Below are 22,142 nucleotides of genomic sequence, written 5' to 3'. Positions count from 1 at the left end.
GATATACTTGTTCCGGATGAGCTGTATGATCAATGGCTGAACTTCTTACGTAAACTCAAACAAGCGGAAGGCTTATCGATCCCGAGATGCATTCTAACAGAGCACGCTCCGATAGAGTTACATGTTTTCGTTGACACCTCTGAAAAGGCACTTGCAGCTTGTGTATATGCTAGAACTGAAACAAGCTTTGGAATCAATACGCAGTTAATAACAGCTAAAACAAGAGTTGTGCCGATTAAACCAGTATCTATTCCACGTTTGGAACTCCATGCGGCAGTCATGGGGACAAGGCTATTAGACGTCGTTCAAAAGGAGTTACGTCTGGAAATAAAATCTGCAACATTATGGACAGATTCGAAAACAGTGCTAGCATGGATAACAAATACGAAAAGAAAATATACATCATATATTAACGTCCGAGTCGGCGAAATATTGGATACTACGGCTAAAGATCAATGGCGTTGGGTATCTTCCGAAAACAATCCAGCTGATGAGGCTACTAAAGAATATATTGGAGAACCTAAATGGTTTAATGGGCCGAAATACTTCGAATCACCGTCCGAGAGTTGGACGTTATCTGGAAATCAACCGGTTACAGAGATAGAAGAAATCTTGTTCCACGGAGAATGTGACCTTGTAAATGAAAACGATTTCTCCGACTGGTGGAGACTACTAAGGCGATATCACTACATCACCAAGTTTATCATCAGGTTACGGCAGAAGAGAATAAATTTCACAGCCTCTGATCGAAGATACGTCGAAAATATATTGTACAGAAAAGCTCAATGGGAATCTTTCCCAGTTGAAATGGAAAGTTTGATAAGCCATGGAACTGTGCCAGCTTCTACCAAACTAATAAAGTTGAATCCATTTTTGGATGAATTTGGTGTAATGCGCTCTAGGGGTCGCCTTGAATATGCTACAGGACTTCCACAACGACTTAGGACACCTATCATACTACCGCAGAAGCATCATATAACGAAACTAATTGTAAGAAGCGTTCATGAGCGTTATTTGCACCGGGGCGATAACACGGTCATCGGAGTGCTGCAGCTTGATTACTGGATAATGAATGTTAGAGCTGTTCTACGAAATGTTAAGAAATGCTGCCAAAAATGCATATTGATGCATGCTAAACCTGCTAACCCGTTTATGGCACCATTACCTACATGCCGGACACAGCTTGACGTGCCACCATTTACCAATACAGGGGTTGATTATTTTGGACCGTTCGAAGTACTGGTGCACAGGTCAACCGAAAAGAGATGGGGTGTAATATTTACATGTTTATCATCGAGAGCGGTCCACATAGAAATGGCTGAAAAAATGGACACGGATACATTCTTAATGTGTCTATCTAACTTCCAGAGTATACGCGGCAGGGTTAGTCATCTATTCAGCGATAATGGTACTAACTTCATTGGTGCTAATAATGAATTGAACGCGTTAGTCAGAGATATCGACAGAATAATGGATCAGGAGCAAGCTGCCAAACTAAAAGTACAATGGACGTTTAATCCGCCAGCAGCACCACATTTTGGAGGTGTGTGGGAAAGATTAATTAAAGGCGTAAAAGAATCACTAAACGTACTTTTGGACTCCTTTCCAACTAGTAAGCCAAGACCAGAAACGTTAAGATCTGCATTGACGAAGGCATCGGCCATATTAAATTCTCGTCCACTGACTCATATACCAATCGATAATATTGACGACGAAGTACTTACTCCGTTTCACTTCTTGATTCTGAGGCCCGGAGATTTAGTACCGCCGTATGCACCGGAAACGTCTGGATATGAGCGCAAACAATGGAAGATAGTGCAACACGTCTGTAAACAATTTTGGGACCGATGGAAAAAAGAATTTATCCCAACTCTGGCTAAAAGAGACATATGGAATAAATTAATAGAGCCTTTGGCAGTCGACGACATAGTATTAATAACAGATGATAAAGCCCCACCTAATACCTGGTTGAAAGGAAGAATAATACAAGTACACACTGCCAAGGATGGACAGGTGCGATCAGTGGATATACAGACTTCCAAAGGTGTTATAACAAGACCTGCAGTAAGAGTCGCTTACTTGAGAGTAAGACAGGAAACGGAACCAGAAGATAAACCGAATACTGTTACGCATCACGAAGAAGTTAGAGATACCGAACCAGATAGAATGCAAGGTGTTGATTATTCTTTCCCAAATTGGGGCAAACGGCGAGAAATTGATGTTGACACAATAAAACGAAAAAGAGAACAATTAAATTCACCTAGATCAACCGAAAGGCTGAATTCAAGGGACACAAATGCATCACCAGGAGCATTTAGTCGAATGATTGTAACCGCTTCAGCACTTCTCTCATTATCCAACGCTTTAATGATTAAACCAATTGAGGATGATGGGTTAATATTCGACCATCAAGGAACTTGTATCGTCAGAAGAGGAGTTTGGACGACAAATATAGGCACTAACATAAGCGTCTCAGATGATGTAGCCTATATCGATTCGATTCATCAAAGATTAAGAGACGCTTTAAAACGAACCAAGAAGTTTACAACACCAACAGCACTGAAGGAAATAACGCAGTCTCTCGAACACAAATGCGACAGTGCAATAGAGGAGATACAGCGATCTTCAAGAGCTAAACGAAGTAAAGGAGTCTTTGGCTTCCTCAAGGATTTATTCTTCGGTTCAAACGATCTTGAAGACACGGTCGAGGCGATACGGATAAACGAGGATACCAAAATACATCACCTATCGGATACCGTAACCAAAATCACTGAAAAAACGGCAAATATGAGCGAACAACTGCATGAAAGATTATATTGGCTAAACAAAGGAGTAGACACTTTAAATCAGCGATATTCCGACCTGCAGTCCGAGACCCTCCAGAGACATATGATCGAAACGACGATGCTAGTAAAACAAATTGTTGAAGATATTCTTGATAAATATCGAAAGGTTCGATCATTTCCTTTAACATCCAGAGACGTGGAAATAATCAAAGCAAACATCACTAGTTCACTACCGGAAGGGGCTGAAATATTCAACCATTCATCAGCAATCACTTATAATGTTCGTTACGTCAACGACACGCTACTAATAACAATGAATACAGTGATTGTCGCAAAAGAAAGATTTGAACTATTTAACGTCATTGCCATTCCGCACCCAGATGATAAATCGATGATCATTATCAACAATCCGCGAATAGCCATAAGTGATCTAGGTAATTATTTTTATCCAACCCAAGAACCATTAAAAATAAACCAAAATTACTTTATTACGTCTCGAATGGAGATACTGAAGTCGCCAGACTGTATAGCCGCAGCCATCTTATCAAAAAATCCAAAAAGGCATTGTATGTCAAAGCAGTTAGCGACCATACCTACAGAAATAATCCAATTGTCCGAGACTAACTCGTTTCTTTATTACTCGGACCACCCAGAGGATATTATAATCCATTGCGAAAACACAGTCATCTCACCGCCGTATAAAGCGGCAATACTGCATCTTCAGCCAGATTGTGTGATAAAAACGCACGACAGAGAAATATACGCAGATATAAGTGGCTCAAATAAAAGGGCTCTTACATTTTTTAAGCCAACGGCGGATATTCACGTGAATTTCAGTATACCAAATGCCACAATACCAACGCCACCATCAGAGGAGTTTCATCTATTCAAGGCGGAAATCGACGATTTCGACTACTCAGTAACCGTCCACAAAATACATCCTTATGTCTGGATTGGGGTGCCTATATTTTTACTACTGGTAGTAGCAACGGCAACAGTGTATTTCTACGTTAAATGCAGACGAATAACTAATCGCGGATTCAGAAGACCACCACCATCGTCATTTAGAAGACCATTTACAGCTGCGGAGCGAACCGCGGAAGATTCAGTGTAGATGTAATCACTTATTAAATGATCAATGTATTTATTAGCGTTAATTTTGAATCTTTTAAACTAATATGTTTCCTTAAAAAAAAAAAAAAAAAAAAAAAAAAAACAATAAAAAATTATACACCTGTTAGTTTTAAACAAATAATGCGTAAATAATTTCTATGGAAAATCTTAGTAGATTTATGGGGTCCGGTATGTAACGAACGCATTATTTGCCAGCAGACCAGTCATGTTAGAACATAAAGATTTCCTTTGTTTCAATGGGCCGGATCGTAGGCGGTCATTCAACGACTCATTTGAGCGATTAGAAAAGGGTCTTGAACAAATTTGATAATCGCAAATACAGATTGCTACATAAATATCCGACCGACCCTTCGTGCGGGTGCTAGATTAGAAGCAGGTATAGAATACCATTAGCGGTCTATTTTCTGTTCTGTTCTGTTAGGTTTAGCCAGCGTCAATGACTATGTGAATTACGGGCGGACAATGCTAAAAGAAAAGGGCGATAAGTCCTTTTATCAGCCGGCGCGTCTGCGTACGCATTATCATCTTAAGTAGGGAAAATAGGGAATGCAAATCCGGCGCTTTGTAAACATTGTAACTATCTGAATGAATGTTGTCGTAGGCGCGTGTAAAGAAAGCCGATAACGTTCGAAACCTTTTTTCCGTTCAGGTACCGGATTAGGGAAAGGCAAATTTGACCTGACTAGGCGAGTAGAAATTTTGTCGCGTTCTTTTTGTTCCCTTAGGAGAATTTTCTCTCTCTTTTCTCTTCCATACGTAGGCATAGTTCGTAAGATTACAATTTGTAAATTTTTGTATATAAACCCGATTTGCTACCAAATAAAATCATACCACTAGCAAATACGAACTCGCACAGATCTTTCTTAATCCGAACGCTAGATTTCAGAGGTTGTCCCTTGTGTGTTTAAGCCTTTCGAATGCGAAAAGGACCTTTGCACACCGGTTAAGATAACCCGAGGAATCTAACCTTTTTAAAAGAAAGACGTTCTCTTTGATAAACTCCTGAAGTCGACAAGTACAGTTGTGTCATGTACTGGAGCTCGGACCTAACATCACAGAATTCGGCACACGACCAAACAACATGCTCGATGTCATGGTAGCCATCGCCACAAACGCAGTGATTACTGTCTACAAGCCCTATACGAAAGAGATGCGTGTTTAACGTGTAGTGATTGGACATAAGTCTGGACATCACGCGAATGAAGTCCCGACCTACATCCAACCCCTTGAACCATGCTTTCGTCGATACCTTAGGAAAAATGGAATGTAGCCACCGTCCCAGTTCATCTGAGTTCCATGATGATTGCCAACTGTTGAGTGTTCTCTGACGCAAAATGCTATAAAATTCATCATAAGCAATTGGTCTTTCATAAATATCGCCATCAATAGCACCCACCTTAGCTAAAGAGTCAGCCTTTTCATTACCCGGAATCGAGCAATGAGAAGGGGCCCACGCTAAGGTAACCCGGTAATTTTTATCTGTTAAAGCACTTAAAAACCGCCGTATTTTCCCCAGGAAATACGGGGTGTGCTTCACAGGCTTCATCGATCGCAGAGCCTCAATGGCACTGAGACTATCTGTGAAGATGAAGTAGTGGTCTATGGGTAGGGTTTCGATGATTCCAAGAGAGTACTGAATAGCAGCAAGTTCTGCGACGTACACGGAAGCAGGAGCATCGAGTTTGTAGGAGGCGGTAAAATTTTCGTGGAAAACACCGAAGCCAGTGGACTCATCTAGATTAGATCCGTCAGTGTAAAACCTTTTATCATAACTAACATGTTTAAACTTATTGGAAAAAATCTTAGGGATCTCTTGGGGTCGCAATTGATCCGGGATACCAGAAATGTCTTGTTTCATGGTGGTGTCGAAGAATATAGCATTATTAGAAGTATCTAAAAGTGCGACATTGGAGGAATCGTATGAAGAAGGATTAATATCTTGAGCCATGTAGTCAAAATATAAAGTCATAAATCTGGATTGAGATTGAAGGTCGACCAACCTCTCGAAATTTTCAATTACTAATGGGTTCATAACTGTGCATCGAATTAGCAACCGGTAAGAGAGATTCCAAAAACGATGTTTCAACGGAAGAATACCCGCTAACACTTCAAGACTCATCGTATGGGTCGACTGCATGCAACCCAAGGCAATACGCAAACAACGATATTGTATTCTTTCTAGTTTCAAAATATGCGTGTTCGCAGCGGAGCGAAAGCAGAAACAACCGTACTCAAGAACTGACAGTATTGTTGTTTGGTATAACCTCAGAAGATCTCCTGGGTGGGCTCCCCACCAGGTTCCGGTAATCGTACGAAGAAAATTAATCCTCTGTTGGCATTTTCGTGTCAGATACCCAATATGACAAGCCCAGGTGCATTTAGAGTCGAACCAGACCCCGAGATATTTAGCGACTAAAACCTGAGAGATCGTTTTACCCGTTAGTACGAGCTGCAGCTGAGCTGGGTTATGCTTCCTAGAAAAAACGACCAACTCAGTTTTCTCCGGAGAGAATTCGATACCCAGCTTAAGAGCCCATTCAGACAAATTGTCTAAGGTATCTTGCAATGGTCCTTGCAGATCGCTAGCCTCGCTACCAGTAATGGATACAACGCTATCGTCTGCAAGTTGCCTTAGCGTGCATGAATTTGCAAGACATTCATCGATGTCATTGACGTAAAAATTATATAAGAGAGGACTTAAACATGAGCCCTGGGGAAGGCCCATGTAACTAATTCGGGAAGTTGTCGAATCGCCATGTGAGAAATACATATGCTTTTCTGACAACAAGTTGAGCAAAAAGTTATTCAAATTTGGTGAAAGTCCCTGCGAATGAAGTTTCGCGCTTAAAACTTCTACAGAGACAGAGTCAAAAGCCCCCTTAATATCCAAGAACGCAGAAGCCATTTGCTCTTTCCGAGCAAATGCGAGTTGAATTTCAGTAGAAAGCAACGCTAGGCAATCGTTCGTCCCTTTGCCCCGGCGAAAGCCAAATTGAGTATCTGAAAGTAAACCGTTTGTTTCGACCCATTTGTCTAACCGTAAGAGGATCATTTTCTCCATTAATTTCCGGAGGCAAGAGAGCATCGCAATCGGCCTATATGAATTGTGATCAGAGGCAGGTTTCCCGGGTTTCCGAATAGCAATGACTTTTACCTCCCTCCAGTCATGCGGAACAATATTTAGCTCAAGAAACTTGTTGAACAAATTCAACAAGCGTCTTTTTGCAGAGTCGGGTAGATTTTTCAACAGGTTGAATTTTATTCTATCTAACCCTGGAGCCTTATTGTTGCACGACAGGAGAGCCATTGAAAATTCCAACATCGAAAATGGAGGCTCTTCCGTAGTTACTATAAACGCGTCGCGAAAGGTTTTCTGTTCCGGTACAGAGTCCGGACAGACCTTTTTGGCAAAATCGAGTATCCAGCGATCTGAATACCCCTCACTCTCATTCGAAACGTCACGGTTCCGCATGCGCCTGGCGGTATCCCAAAGAGTGCTCATCGCTGTTTCCCTCGACAACGCGTTTAGGAACCGCCGCCAGTACCCGCGTTTTTTCGCCTTTACTAAGCTCTTCATCTGCCTGCCCAGTGCCTCGTACTTTCGAAGCAGGTTGACAGTGCCGTACTCCCGGTAGTCCTTATACGCCGCGGACCTTCGCGCGTACAGCTCAGAGCACTCTTTGTCCCACCATTTGTTGGGAGGGCGTTGTCTAATCGTTACCCCGGGTATCGGTTTCGTCTGAGCTTGCGTCGCGGCGTCGATTATCAAGCCAGCTAAGAACGTGTATTCTTCCTCCGGCGGAAGTTCCTCGTGAGTCTCGATAGATTCCGCTATAATAGAATCATAACGCTTCCAATCAATATTACGTGTAAGGTCGTAGGAAATATTGATTGGGTTCGGGGGAGTTGAACCATTAGCAATTGATATAACGATTGGAAGATGATCACTACCGTGGGGGTTGTTGATTACTTTCCACTGGCAATCTAACGCTAGTGATGTCGAGCAGAGGGATAGGTCAAGCACGCTTTCACGTGCTGGAGGATTAGGTACACGTGTCGCTTCCCCAGTATTCAAAAGTGTCATATTGAAGTCGTCGATCAAGTTACAAATTAAAGAAGATCGGTTGTCGTCGTACAGCGACCCCCATAGCGAACAGTGAGAGTTAAAATCTCCCAAAATCATAAAAGGTGCGGGAAGCAATTCTGCTATATCAAGGAGTTGCTTCTGTTCAATCCGCGCGGATGGGGGAATATATAACGAAACAAGGCAAAGGTCTTTTCCATTCATTTTCGTTTGAATGGCAACAACTTCAATAATCGAGATCGAGGGGAGGTCGATTCTGAAAAAAGAATAGCACTTTTTGATCCCTAAAAGTACCCCTCCACCGTGTGAGTCTCGATCTCGACGAATGATGTTAAAATTGTGGAAATTAAGTTGGTCATTTGAATTGAGAAAGGTTTCACAGAGCGCGAATGCGTCACAATTGTATGTATTCATCAAATGAGAAAATAAATCGAATTTGGGGATGATACTTCTGCAATTCCACTGTAATACAGTGAAAAAATTCCTAACCTCTTTCGCCGTATTAGTCATCGATAGATATAATAGCTGAAATGAGGGGCCAAGTTGCTGCTAGTTGCTTCAAAAAGGTTTTCACTGTAGGAAGAAGGGCAAGAAGAATATTTTGTAGGGGATCTGGTATATTGAATGTTTTAAATATCCAGTCCACAATATCAGAAAATTTTATGAACCCTGTTTCTTTTTATCTGCTGATCGAGAAATGGGTGCACGAGGGGTTTTTGGTGCCCCAGGAAGCGGTGGGTACTCCTGGTTTGATTTGAAATTAAAACCGGGGGGTACTTGCTTCGGTTTTTCTTCACCGCTTCCTTTTTGTGTTGTCTTATTGGTCATTCCGCTAGGGGTTATCTTACGACCTTTGCGAGAAAGGTTAGAAGAGTTGAGCATTCTCCTCTTCCTAGATCCCTCTGGCAAGGCATAGGAACACCCTTCGACGGGATCGTCAGATGTACCCTCATCGGTTGGCAAGAAGGAAAAGATGTTTCCTGTCAAGGGTGGCTCAGCCCTCTTAAGCATTTCTGCAAAAGAGCGCTTTGATCGTTCCTTAAGGGAACGCCTAATTTTTTCCTCGCGCTGTTTGTACGCGGGACATGCCGGAAGGTCATGCCGAGTTCCCTCGCAATAAAGACACTTTTCAGTATCCCCACTGCAAGCGTTCTCAGCATGATTGCCTCCGCACTTGCTACAGCGTGCCTTGTTGCAGCAGTAGGTGGCTGTGTGACCTAACTGCTTACAGTTTTGGCAATGCATGACCCGCGGTACGAACAGGCGTACAGGTAGACGAACCCTGTCCAAGCGGACGTAGTTCGGCAGCGCGGATCCGGCGAATGTTACTCGGAAGGAATCCGAAGGGAGGAATTTCTTCTTCCCTTCTTCGATGGATACTGAATGCAATTGCTTGCAATCCAGTATCTTTACACTTTGCATCAAGGGGTTTTTAAAACAGCCAACTCCATGACGCAAAATGTCATCGACAGTGAGATTCCCCTCGGTAACCACACCGTCGATTTCTACATCCTTGGCAGGGATGTACACGCGATACTCTCTCGTGAAGAGCTCGTAGCCAGCAATTTCGTTTGCTTGCTTCAAGCTACTCACGACAACTCGCAGTTTGTTCGGCCTCACCTTCGTAATCTCGGTTACGGCCGAAAAATGTTTTGCCAGGTCTTTGCCAATTTGAATAATATTCAATGGCTTCTTTATGGGCCGGAAAAAAACAACGTAGGGACCGCCAGCGGCATCTGGGTAAGCTTTTACCCGTACTTCCGGTACTCTTGGTACAGGACTTGGCAAAGGGGAGGGCACAGGGGAAGGTAGGGGTGAGCTGATGGGAGAAATTTCAATTTCTTCCCCGTTTGTTTCCACCTCCAGGAAAAGTTGCACCTGCATGTCGTCCATTTTGCGGGAGCGTTACGCTCTACCGCACACAAACGATAAATATTCGAATATGGGGGGGGGGTTCAAGTAGTTGATATTAAATTTTAAAAACAATTTTTTAATCTACAATGGATCAAATAAAAAAAAAAGACAGTAATACTAATACTAATAACAATAGTAATAATAATAATAATAATAATTGTAGTAATAATAATAATAATAACAATAATAATAATAACAATAATAATATCAATAATAATATTAATAATAATATTATAACATAGTAATAATATTGATAATTATAGTAAAAATTCTAAATGTATTACTTCACCGAACGTCTAAGTCACGACCTCACGGCTGATAGTTGGATTAATCGAGTGTCTCCGCAGAACAAACAATGACGATCCAGCTTCGTGTTGTGACACAGTGGCCGTATCTTACACGCGACCTTGTAGATGCCACTTGTAGTTGACTTTCACTCGCTCGATCGTATGGTGGTCCGTGCTGCTAGCGGGGTAACAGCGGTGCGGGAGAATTATTCTTGCTGATATATCAGCTGCGTATCGAATCACTGGCGGGGTAGCCTGCCCCTACCAGTGTGCAGATGTTTCTGCCGATATACAACAGGCTATTGTTATCGCGCAACACAAGAACTAATCGACAAAAAAACACCCGTACGATAACTCGTGTATTGTTATTTTGCGAACTCAAACGGAGATAAACAATTTGCGTCTAATCGAGACGAAAGCAAAACAACGAATGGCAAGTTGTCTTGTCGTGCTTGAATTTTCAATAGATTCTTCGTCAATGTCATTTACATAAAAATTGTAAAGAAGGGGACTTAAGCATGAGCCCTGGAGAATATCCATGTATCTTATACGAAAAGTTGCCAAATCGTCATGCGTAAAATGCATGTGCTTTTCGGACACCAAATTATGCAAAAAATGTTTAAAATTAGTCAGTACGACTTAAACTGTCTTGCAGAATGATTGCATTTTACAAACAGCTCGAGACTTAGACTTAGACTACCGACAGATATTGTAAATTTACCGTTTCCAACAGGTAATCGTTTTATAAAAACATAGCACCTATTGACCAGATCATACCACTAGGTTGATTAAATCGTGTTTTTATTCTGTTTTATTGCGCTAAACACTTTGTTCTCTTCCCAAATAAATTTTATTTTATCCATACGAAATTTGATGTAATTTTTCGCTTGTAATATTTCTTCGTACTAGCTAATACCAATAACTTTTGCATTCATCTCATTAATTTTAAATTATTATTTTCAATGCATAGAACTATTCGACCTTAACTTAGATAACTTGCAATGTTTGTGTTCAATAACATGAAAACGACAAATCTGTTATTTTCTGCGCAACATTCCTAATCAAACGCTTAATATTCCTGTCTCGTTATTTCTATTTTTACAGATAATGACTGGGGTAGAGAGCGAGAAGTTGTGGTCATTAGAAGTGAGAAGAAATCTTTTGGAATTAGTATTGTCGGTGGCAAGGTGAGTTGATCTGATAGTGTTGGATTATCATAATTTGTAAGAAGCTTAATTTTTAAGTGATCTTACATAAGAATGAAACGAAGATTTGTAGTTTTAAAGTTTCAGAGTCCGTTTTGTCGAGCGGATGGTCGTAGGTTGGAATCTTAGTAGAATCAGAGCGTGAGTTGTTAATATATATATATATATATATATATATATATATATATATATATATATATATATATATATATATATATATATATATATATATATATATATATATATATATATATATATATATATATATATATATATATATATATATATATATATATATATATATATATATATATATATATATATATATATATATATATATATATATATATATAGATATATATATATATACTAGCTGACCCGGCAAACTTTGTCTCGCCAATTTTTGTGTTTAATTTAATAATTTCAAATTTATTGATTCCTTGCGATTTGTTTATAGTCTAAAAATGCACGACGAATCGGCCATATGATATGATCAAAGTCAAAAGGCAAATCGTTTGAAATGATTGGTTTTATCGGAATTACAACATCCTCGACTTTTGGCTTCTGTACATCACCTCTATTCTGAAAATATTAATATTTAGTGGTATTCGATCATTTTCAGCTGTTTTTCTGGCATCAATCTGATTCCGCAAATACCCATATTGGGTGGTGTTCAGTAATTTTGTTGTTTTCCAGAAACTAAAAGTGGCCATCTTTGAATATTCGGTCACCGAGACATGGCTTCGGTCCGATATAAGCGACTCGGAACTAACGTCAAATTACTCGCTCTTCCGATGTGATCGCAATGAATCCACAAGCACCCTTACGAGAGGCGGTAATGTGCTTATTGCAGTTAAATCTACACTGCACTACACCGAGATTTTGCTAACCGACAGCTCGAGCAAGTGGCTGTGTGCATAAAGCTACCAGACCGTTCTTTGCACATCTTCGGCATCTACTTGCGACCGCATTCTGACACGGCACTATATTCTGCCCACACAACTGCCATTCAGTCTGTATGCGATGGATTGTCAGCAAGCGATATCGTTTTAATTCTTGGTGATTACAATCTTCCCCAACTTCAATGGAACTTTGATGATGATATCAACGGATGTTCTTGCATTTTACGACAAGCTGTTCGGAGTACTTCATTCGAAATGCCACGCCGTCGCCGCGCTGTTTGTGTAATCAGTAGAAAACCATGGTGGAATGCCAATTATGCCTGAAGCATAATCCTATTGCATTTTGGAAATTTGTTAAAGAGCAAAGGGCTAGTAATCCCGTGCCGAACGATGTGGTTTACGGAGCAGCTACTGCCAGCACACCCGACGATTCCGTTAACCTTTTTTCGTGCTTCTTTGAAAGCGTGTTCAACACAGTGCCGCCCCAACCCCACCCTGGTTGTTTTCAGCACGTACTTTCTCATGACATCAGTCTACCGTTTTTCAACTTTTCTCATGAGAATGTGTTCATAGCGCTTACTAAACTTGACGAATCGAAAAGTTCTGGAACAGATGGATTAGCTCCTATTGTATTAAAAAAGTGCGCCGAGTCGCTGGTTGGTTCGGTAACGTTGTTGTTTAATCGATCACTAAATGAAAGAACTTTTCCGAACTTATGGAAAACGGCCAAAATGATACCCGTTCACAAATCAGTGAGTACACGAAAAGTGGAAAATTACCGCGGAATATCAATTCTCTGTTGTTTAGGAAAGTTCCTGGAATCTATGGTTCATGAGGTAATGCTCTCTGCAGCGAAATCGATAATATCGAATCATCAACACGGATTTGTCCCGCATCGCTCTACAACAACTAACTTGCTATGCTACACCAACGTACTGTTCCGTGAAATTGAATGTCGTAATCAAGTGGACTCGGTATATATCGACTTCTCAAAAGCATGCGATACCGTTCCGCACAGCTTGGCAATTGAAAAACAGAGGCATATGGGCTTCCCCAATTGGATATTCGACTGGTTAATGTCGTACTTGACCGGAAGAAGTGCATTCGTCCAAGTGAACTCTGCACGCTCCAGAAAATTCGACATCCCGTCTGGAGTTCCACAGGGAAGCGTATTGGGACCACTGAGTTTTGTCCTCTTCATCAACGATTTGTGCCAACAAATTTCTTCTGGTAAGCTGCTGTTCGCCGATGAACTAAAAATCTTCCGAGCTATTAAATCCATGTTGGATTGCATATGTTTACAAATGGATATCGATATTCTTTCACGGTGGTGCAAGCAGAACGGGATGCACGTGAACATCAACAAATGCAAAGTGATCAGTTTCAGTCGCTGTCATAATTCGATCAATCATCTGTACAATATCGACACTACTCCACTGGACCGTGTGCAGTCTATTCGCGACTTGGGTGTCATTATCGACTCTAAGCTCCGTTTCAACCAACACATCTCCGCCATTAGCGCCAAAGCTTTCTCGATTCTCGGATTCATTCGCCGCAATGCTTCACAATTCACTGACGTGTACGCGCTCAAGGCACTGTACTGTGCTTTAGTACGCAGTGTTCTAGAATACGTACCATACCTCTCAGGTTATTCGGATTGAGCGAATTCAAAAATGTTTTTTACGCTTTGCTCTTCGTCGTCTACCGTGGAATGATCCTCTACATCTGCCAGACTACCCGCAACGATGTCGCTTAATTGATCTGGAATTACTCTCAACAAGGCGTCTAAAACTTCAAAGATTGGTCGTATTCGACGTCCTTACAAATAACATTGACTGCTCAGAGCTTCTCCTGCAAATTCAAATAAACGTTCCCCAGCGCCAGTTGCGATACAGAACAATGATTTCCACACCAGGCCACATAACATGCTATGGCTATAACAATCCGCTCAGTTCCTGCCTACGAGGATTCAACGACGTTTGTGATTTTTTTGATTTTAACATGACCAAATATAGTTTTAAAAACAGAATTAAAAATGTAGCGTAAGAAAACCAGTCCGTACGATATTATCGAAGATGAAGGACAAATATATATATATATGAATATCTGTTTAGCTTGTATGGGAAACCTGCCTCTCCTTCCAGAGTACGGAGGAGTATCAAACCACCATAGAAGTTTATGTTTGATTTGTATAAGAGCCCTCCTATCGAGAAAAGGGAGGGGTGTTGAAACACCATTAAAATATTTTTAGCCCCAAAAAACCTCCACATGCTAAATTTGGTTCCATTTGTTAAACTATTATGGACATATTTGTAACCCCTAAAAATATTCACCTGTCGAATTTGCTTCCATTTTATTAGTTAGCTCTTGAGATGTACAGAAATTTGTGTTTCATTTCTATGGAACCCCTCCCTTCCAGAAAAGGAAGGGATCCCGAACTATCTTCGTCACCTTTCTCGGCCCCTAAAACCCCTATAACAAAATTTTACGCCGATCGGTTTAGTCAATTCCAGTAGTTGGATCAGACAGACAGACAGAGCTGCATTTTTATATGTTTAGATAGTTGAACCGATCACCGTGACGGTAGCCACCAGTCGAGCGTGATTCTATTTGTATTTAATTTTCGGTGGAAGCTTTTAAAGGATGATCTCAAAATAACTGTCGAGAGTCACCTATTTTAAATTGCTGTCATATTGTGACGTCACACCCCGCGCAGAAATCCGAAGACAGTAAGCCTTCTGTTGAATGAAATGAAAACAGGTAGAGTGTAAACCAGGACACGGCCTTCTGCCGTTGTCCACCAAAAACAAGACCAGTTGTAAAGAAAACAGGAAAAATCTTGAAGAAAGACCGCGAACGGTTCTGCTATGCAAACGTTGGCGAAAACACTTTGCCTTCCGCGATGAATAGTCACTACAGCCACCGAGGCATTGAATAAACAAAAAGAACTCGACAAACGGTAGCGTCGCTCAGCGTCAACCATGCTCACGCGCGGGTTCTTAGTGCTCACGCTGGCGCACGTGTTTTGGAGCACATGTTATAGCGCTCTCAAGTAGTTAATTATCTGTACTAAAAGTTAAGCACAAGAAAGAGACAGGCCAAGAAATGCCATAGGCCAGTATAGAACAGCTAGGTATGTGGTGACCGGATCGAAGGAGAAAAGCCTTTCGCTCTGAGTTACCTGCAGGGTATATTTAAGCAGTGATGTACAAAATAAAAGTTAATTATCATCAGCTCTAATCTGGTGTTTTAATTCCGCGCCGACTGCGCGTACAGGGATACCTAGAAGAAGAGGTCCCTGGTAGGATATACTCTACAATATTATTGTTGTTCATTGCGCCTTCTGCGATCTCATTTCTTCGTTGTATGAAAATTCTATTTTCGTGAATTCCACCAGTTTCCTTTAAATTTTCTTAGTTATATATATATATATATATATATATATATATATATATATATATATATATATATATATATATATATATATATATATATATATATATATATATATATATATATTTATTTATTTATTTATTTTATATATATATATATATATATATATATATATATATATATATATATATATATATATATATATATATATATATATATATTAGGGTGGGTCGATTTAAAAATCGCTTAGGCACATATGATTTTCGGATTTTAGGGATCAAAATAAGATACTTTTCTAAAGAAACCATACCTCTAAAATGAATTCTGATGTCCCTTGTACTAACGTGTAGGTACCCAAAAGGTCAAATTTCAAAAAATCCTGTTTTGACCCATTTAGAGTGACCCAATCGAGTCCAAATGTATGACCGACCCCCACTGACTTTGGAGGGCTGACCCACCCATGCTAGTGTTACCCTCCTGGGACCCCCCTAGGGGGTCTCCCATACAAAAATATCAAAAAATCACCATTTTTGGCACTTTATATGACAAAAATCAGTGAAATGGCTATTTTTTTTCCGCACAAATGAAGTTTCTAGGAAAAAAATATTTTTTTTTTTGTTTTTGGATTTTTTTTTTCTCTTTAAAAATTTATTCGATCAGAACATAGGAAAGAAACTGAAAAATTATTGTTTGAAGTCTTTTTTGGTTTCAACACTGGGCAATTTCGCACGGCTCTCTAATGTCGCCTCCATAACAGCCTCTACATTTTCCGATATTACTCGTTTGGAAACGCTAGCTAGCAGTTGAACGTGTTGTTCCGTTCCTTGTATATGTAATGAAATATGCGGATCAGTAAATGGTGAATCATCTTCATTTAAATATGCTATCAATGTTTCATACGGAATGATTCGCGTGAATGGTGGTTCAAATACGTTATTTTTATCAGTCAAATCGATCATTTTCGTGTAATCGAAGCAATGGAAGTTTATATTTGGTTTTTTATATTCTCTAAGTTCCGATGGGTCTTCAACATTGTCTCGATATCGTAAAATTTTCTTGATAGCAGAGTCGCGCATCTCTTTCCTATCATCAAAGAACAGTGATAGCAAGATATTTTCCGAATGTGCAAAATATGGATTATTTTTAATTACATGATTGACAACAGTGCGTAAATTTGGCTCCAGAAATTGTGCCCAAGTAATGTACTTGAAAAATAATACACTACCGTACACGACAGAGCTGTAATACTTGATATTAAAATACATTGGCACATAAACCTTGATTATAAATACAACCAGAATTCTTAAATTTTTAGGCGGTTTTTTCATTGTCACATATAATCGTAATAATCTAGCGGCCTTGGTGAGCCAGCGAGAATGTACAATTTTCCCTGGTTTTATGTTAGCCAGATCCACAGAAACCACGCCATTAAAAATTGCATGTGCCATGTCGTATAAGTACTGCGAATCGGTGGAATATTCGTGCTGTTCTGCAACAGGAGGCATATTTTCCAACGCAATTCTCTGAAAGTCGCTCACCACCTAAAAATATATAATAATTAAATAAATTTATTATGATTTCACCATTCAAAATGTTAGAAAATTATAATAAATGAGTGATAGCAATGACTTACCGGAAGAGCTTCAGAATTCTCAATTTGCTTGCTTAGTTTCCCGGTTGTTGATGTTGGTCCAGTGGTGGATGATTTATTCAAAACCCCAAACAAATGTCGAAACGTAAGTTTGTTGAAGTGTAGAAGGCAAACAAACCAATGCAATGGTCTTTTTAGCAGCAATTCGAATCTTCGTATAATTCCACCGTGTGTGCCAGCGTTTGTTGGCTCACCGTCAGTGCATATGCCAATCAATGCATCCAGAGATATGTTTTTATCGTTGAAAAATTCATTCAATTTTGTTGTTTTGTATTCAGCACTTTCCTCTACCAGTCTTGCGTAACCAATCAATCGAGAATTCGGTTCTCTCAAAATAACAAGGTGAGATTCTTTTACCATCCTACTATGATACTTACCATCAATTTTTTCTCTCGTATAAGTATCATATTTTCTGCCGTCGAATGAAAACGCTATTAAACTGGAATCATCAAACCTTTTGCGGAGCACTATTCGTCTGCATTTCTCTCTTTCTCTACGAACTTTCGATTTATCCATGATGAGAGGTTCGCCATGCTGATCTTTCATTCCAAAATCTTTGAAAAGACTGGTTGCCAATGCTGACGCTACTCTATCAGACACACCAAATCTGTCACACATCAAGGCAAAGTTAAAACAATCGTATCTTTCTGTGTATTGTGAACTTGTGCTTCTATTCATAACATCTTCATCAACCGTCATCGGTACGTCTACGTATGTTGTATCATCGGGATCTTCGTATGTTGGCATTGTTGGCATTGATGACGATGTCCCTTGCTCTTCATTTTCCATCAGAAATGCATCAATTGTTAGTCTTCTCTGTTTATGTTGATCGTGCATAAACTCTTTGAGGCGTTCTGGAACCAAACCGCAGTTACATTGAGCTGCCGTCAAATCGCATTTACATGCTCCAATATAAAAAATTTCGTTCAGAGTACCGGTAAACACTAAAAGGTCTCTATTCTTCTTCTTAATTTCGGCTTGGTATTTGTCAACCAATCTATTCAATTTAACAGCAACATATTTTTTTGAAATTATTTCCATACCAAGTTTTTCCCAAATTCCAACCAACCTATCTGTTACGTGATTAGAGAATTGTTTATAAGAAAACTTTTTTTGTTCTGTTTTTACACGTTCACTTAAGTAAAAATAATATCTCAAGATATCCAGATCGGTTGGTAAATTAATATCATTCAAATCAGAAGACACACCAAAAACAGCAACATCATACTTGGGTATATGACTCATTGGGTTTTCGATAGCTGATGATGTTGTTGCTATTTCATCTTGCGGGTTCATTGTAAACTAAAAAAAATATATTTTGACTTTAACAATTTTCACTTTCACTTTCAGGTTTTTATTTTAGGTGTTGACTCTTTGGCGGACGATGTAGAATGATTTATGTTGACGTTTATATCCTATACGAAACCTACACTAGTTCTACACAGAGTGAATAGATAGAGTGACGCAGAGAGAAATTCAGTCAAAACAGCAACACGGTTTTTTTATGTATCCACCAAAATATTTTTCTGACAGCCCCTTTTTGCTCAAGTTCCAGTTGACTTCAACGGAGTGTTGTTATTGTCAGAGTGAAAAGATAGTTATTGTATTTAAATTTAAAACAAGTTCGTTTGATAAAGTTTGATAGAGATAGATAAAATGAAGTGCGTTTTGTGTAATAACAAAAAACAGTAAGGAATGTGAGTTTTTTTCGGTTCCCGAAGAATCCGATTGTGAGGAAACAGTGGATGGATTTTTGTTGCCTCCCAGCAGACTATTTCATTGACGAAAACACCCGACTTTGCAGTGTTCGTTTGGTTTTTCTGGTTTCAGACTCTGCGTCACTCTATTTATTCACTCTGGTTCTACAGTGTGCGTGGGAACAGTGGAAACGGAGCGTCCGTGCGTGGTAGCCGTTGTGGTAGCATACCAGCGGTGCTCGCCTGACTGGTCGAAATAAAAATATTACATATGATGTAACAGAGTGATATGCGATTTTATGTTCAAAAGGACGCCAACTGCAAACGCCATCTGCAATGAGAATGGCTCAGAAATATGTGTAATTGTGTATGTATGCGCTGAAGACTCAGGACCGAATCCCATGCGAAGCAGGAGAAAACAAAAATCCAAAAACAAAAAAAAAACATTTTTTTCCTAGAAACTTCATTTGTGCGGAAAAATAATAGCCATGTCACTGATTTTTGTCATATAAAGTGCCAAAAATGGTGATTTTTTGAAATTTTTTTATATTTTTGTATGGGAGACCCCCTAGGGGGGTAACACTAGCATGGGTGGGTCGGCCCTCCAAAGTTAGTGGGGGTCGGTCATACATTTGGACCCGATTGGGGCACTCTAAATGGGTCAAAACAGGATTTTTTGAAATTTGACCTTTTGGGTACCTACACGTTAGTACAAGGGACATCAGAATTCATTTTAGAGGTATGGTATTTTGAGCAAAGTATCTTATTTTGATCCCTAGAATCCGAAAATCATATGTGCCTAAGCGATTTTTTGATCCCCTACAAATCGAACCGCCCTAATTATATATATATATATATATATATATATATATATATATATATATATATATATATATATATATATATATATACATATATATATATATATATATAAATATATATATATATATATATATATATATATATATATATATAAATATATAAACATAAATATATATATATATATATATATATATATATATATATATATATATATATATATATATATATATATATATATATATATATATATATATATATATATATATATATATATATATATATATATATATATATATATATATATATATATATATATATATATATATATATATATATATATATATATATATATATATATATATATACATATATAAATATATATATATATATATATATATATATATATATATATATATATATATATATATATTTTTTTTTTTTTTTTCTTTTTTTTTTTTTTTTGTTTCAGGTGGAGGGGAAATTTGCATCCATTTGCATTTGAGGTGACCAACCTCAGGGAGTGTGGGGTTGGTTTGAATCAGTGACCGGACCCACTAAAACCCCTCCAGTCTCCAGCCCATAATACTCCCCGGGACCACCGCTAGGTATTGCTTCGGGGAGCGGCTTTTGTGCTCTGTGCACCCTCTTGGTTCTATAGATCTCTTTGCTAACTTAGCTAACTAACCTGAAGACTGGCCGTTAGCCAACACTGGCGTGTCGGTGGTCAACCTGTCGCCTGTTTTGCAATTCTAAAACTATTTGAGAGGCGGCTGTACAAACCGCCCTCCAAATGTTTGGGTCTTTACACATCCTCCGAACTAGGTTGTCCGGAGTGGTGTCTGGCCCGCTCACTACCATCATGTCGCAGTTTCTTCCGCATCCGCGCACTCGGGACACATGGGGGACCCCGTATGCCCGAATCTGTGTAGATACTGCCTGAAGCAACCATGACCTGACAGAATCTGTGTCAAGTGGAAGTTAACTTCTCCATGGCGCCTCCCGGCCCATCCGGATACGTCCGGAATAAGTCGATGCGTCCATCTACCCTTTGCGGAATTGGACCATTCCTGCTGCCATCTGATCATCGAGAATGACCTTCTGGTGCCTCGTATACCCCTTGTGTCACGTTGATCGAAGCATTCTACGTCCTCCTTAATGGCTATGCTGATAGGCATCATGCCGGACAGGACGCAGATTGCGTCGTATGACACTGTGCGGTACGCGCTCACAACCCTCAGGCACATGAGCCTGTAGGTACTTTCCAGTTTTCGACGATGACTGTTGGTACCTAACGCTTTGGACCACGCTGGCCCACCATACCTAAGTATGGACGAAACCACGCTGGCGAGAAGTTTACGCTTGCTGCCATATACCGCTGAGCTATTGGACATCATTCGAGATAGTCCTGCAGCGGCCGTTGAAGCCCTCTTACAGGCATAGTCGACGTGACTCTTAAATGTGAGCTTATCGTCAACCATAACCCCCAAGAGCTTCAAGGAACGCCTTGAGGTAATGGTGCAGTCACCGACTCTGACCACCGCCTGTTGCTCTAATTTGCGGTTGTTCACAACCGTAACCTCCGTTTTATGGTGCGCTAACTCCAGTTTCCTAGAGTGCATCCAGTCTTCGACCTTGCGTATGCAGTGCGCGGCCGTCAACTTGACCTCTTCGATCGACTCGCCGTAGACCTCTAGCGTGATGTCGTCTGCGAAACCGACGATCACAACCCCTACAGGGAACTTTAGTTTCAACACCCCGTCATACATGACATTCCACAACACCGGGCCCAGGATGGAACCTTGCGGTACCCCTGCGGTGATTGGGACGCACTTCTGACCCTCCTCCGTGTTGTAAACTAGTACCCGATTCTGGAAATAATTTTCCAAAATCTTGTACAACGACACCGGTACGTGGATGCTCCTAAGCGCGAGCGCTATGGAGTCCCAACTGGCGCTATTGAATGCATTCTTCACGTCAAGCGTGACGATTGCGTAATAGCGAATTCCCCAACTCTTACGCTGGAGTGCTACCTCTGCCGTCTTGGTGACAGAGAGAATAGCATCCAGCGTGGATCTACCTTTCCGGAAGCCGAACTGGTTACTTGCCAGACCGTTTACACCCTCTGTGTACTTCACCAGTCTGTTGAGGATAATCCTCTCAAGCACCTTGCCCGTAGTGTCCAGCAGACAGATAGGTCTGTATGCCGATGGGTTCCCTGGCGGTTTCCCAGCCTTCGGCAACAGCACCAATCTCTGTCGCTTCCACCT

The 22,142-nt window shown here is 40.1% G+C and overlaps 1 protein-coding gene across 1 annotated transcript in view; it reads left to right on the top strand.

Annotated features, from left to right (window-relative positions):
* Positions 1 to 22,142, top strand: part of LOC129728622 (inactivation-no-after-potential D protein) — a 1,023,112-nt gene that overhangs the window by 154,912 nt on the left and 846,058 nt on the right. Inside the window, exon 4 of the mRNA XM_055687071.1 lies at positions 11,310 to 11,392. Within this exon, the coding sequence (XP_055543046.1) occupies positions 11,310 to 11,392 (83 nt within the window). The remainder of the gene's footprint in view (positions 1 to 11,309; positions 11,393 to 22,142) is intronic.

Source organism: Wyeomyia smithii, chromosome 3, assembly GCF_029784165.1.
Source record: "Wyeomyia smithii strain HCP4-BCI-WySm-NY-G18 chromosome 3, ASM2978416v1, whole genome shotgun sequence".
Classification (NCBI taxonomy): domain Eukaryota; kingdom Metazoa; phylum Arthropoda; class Insecta; order Diptera; family Culicidae; genus Wyeomyia; species Wyeomyia smithii.
This window is presented reverse-complemented; position numbering and strand designations above follow the sequence as displayed.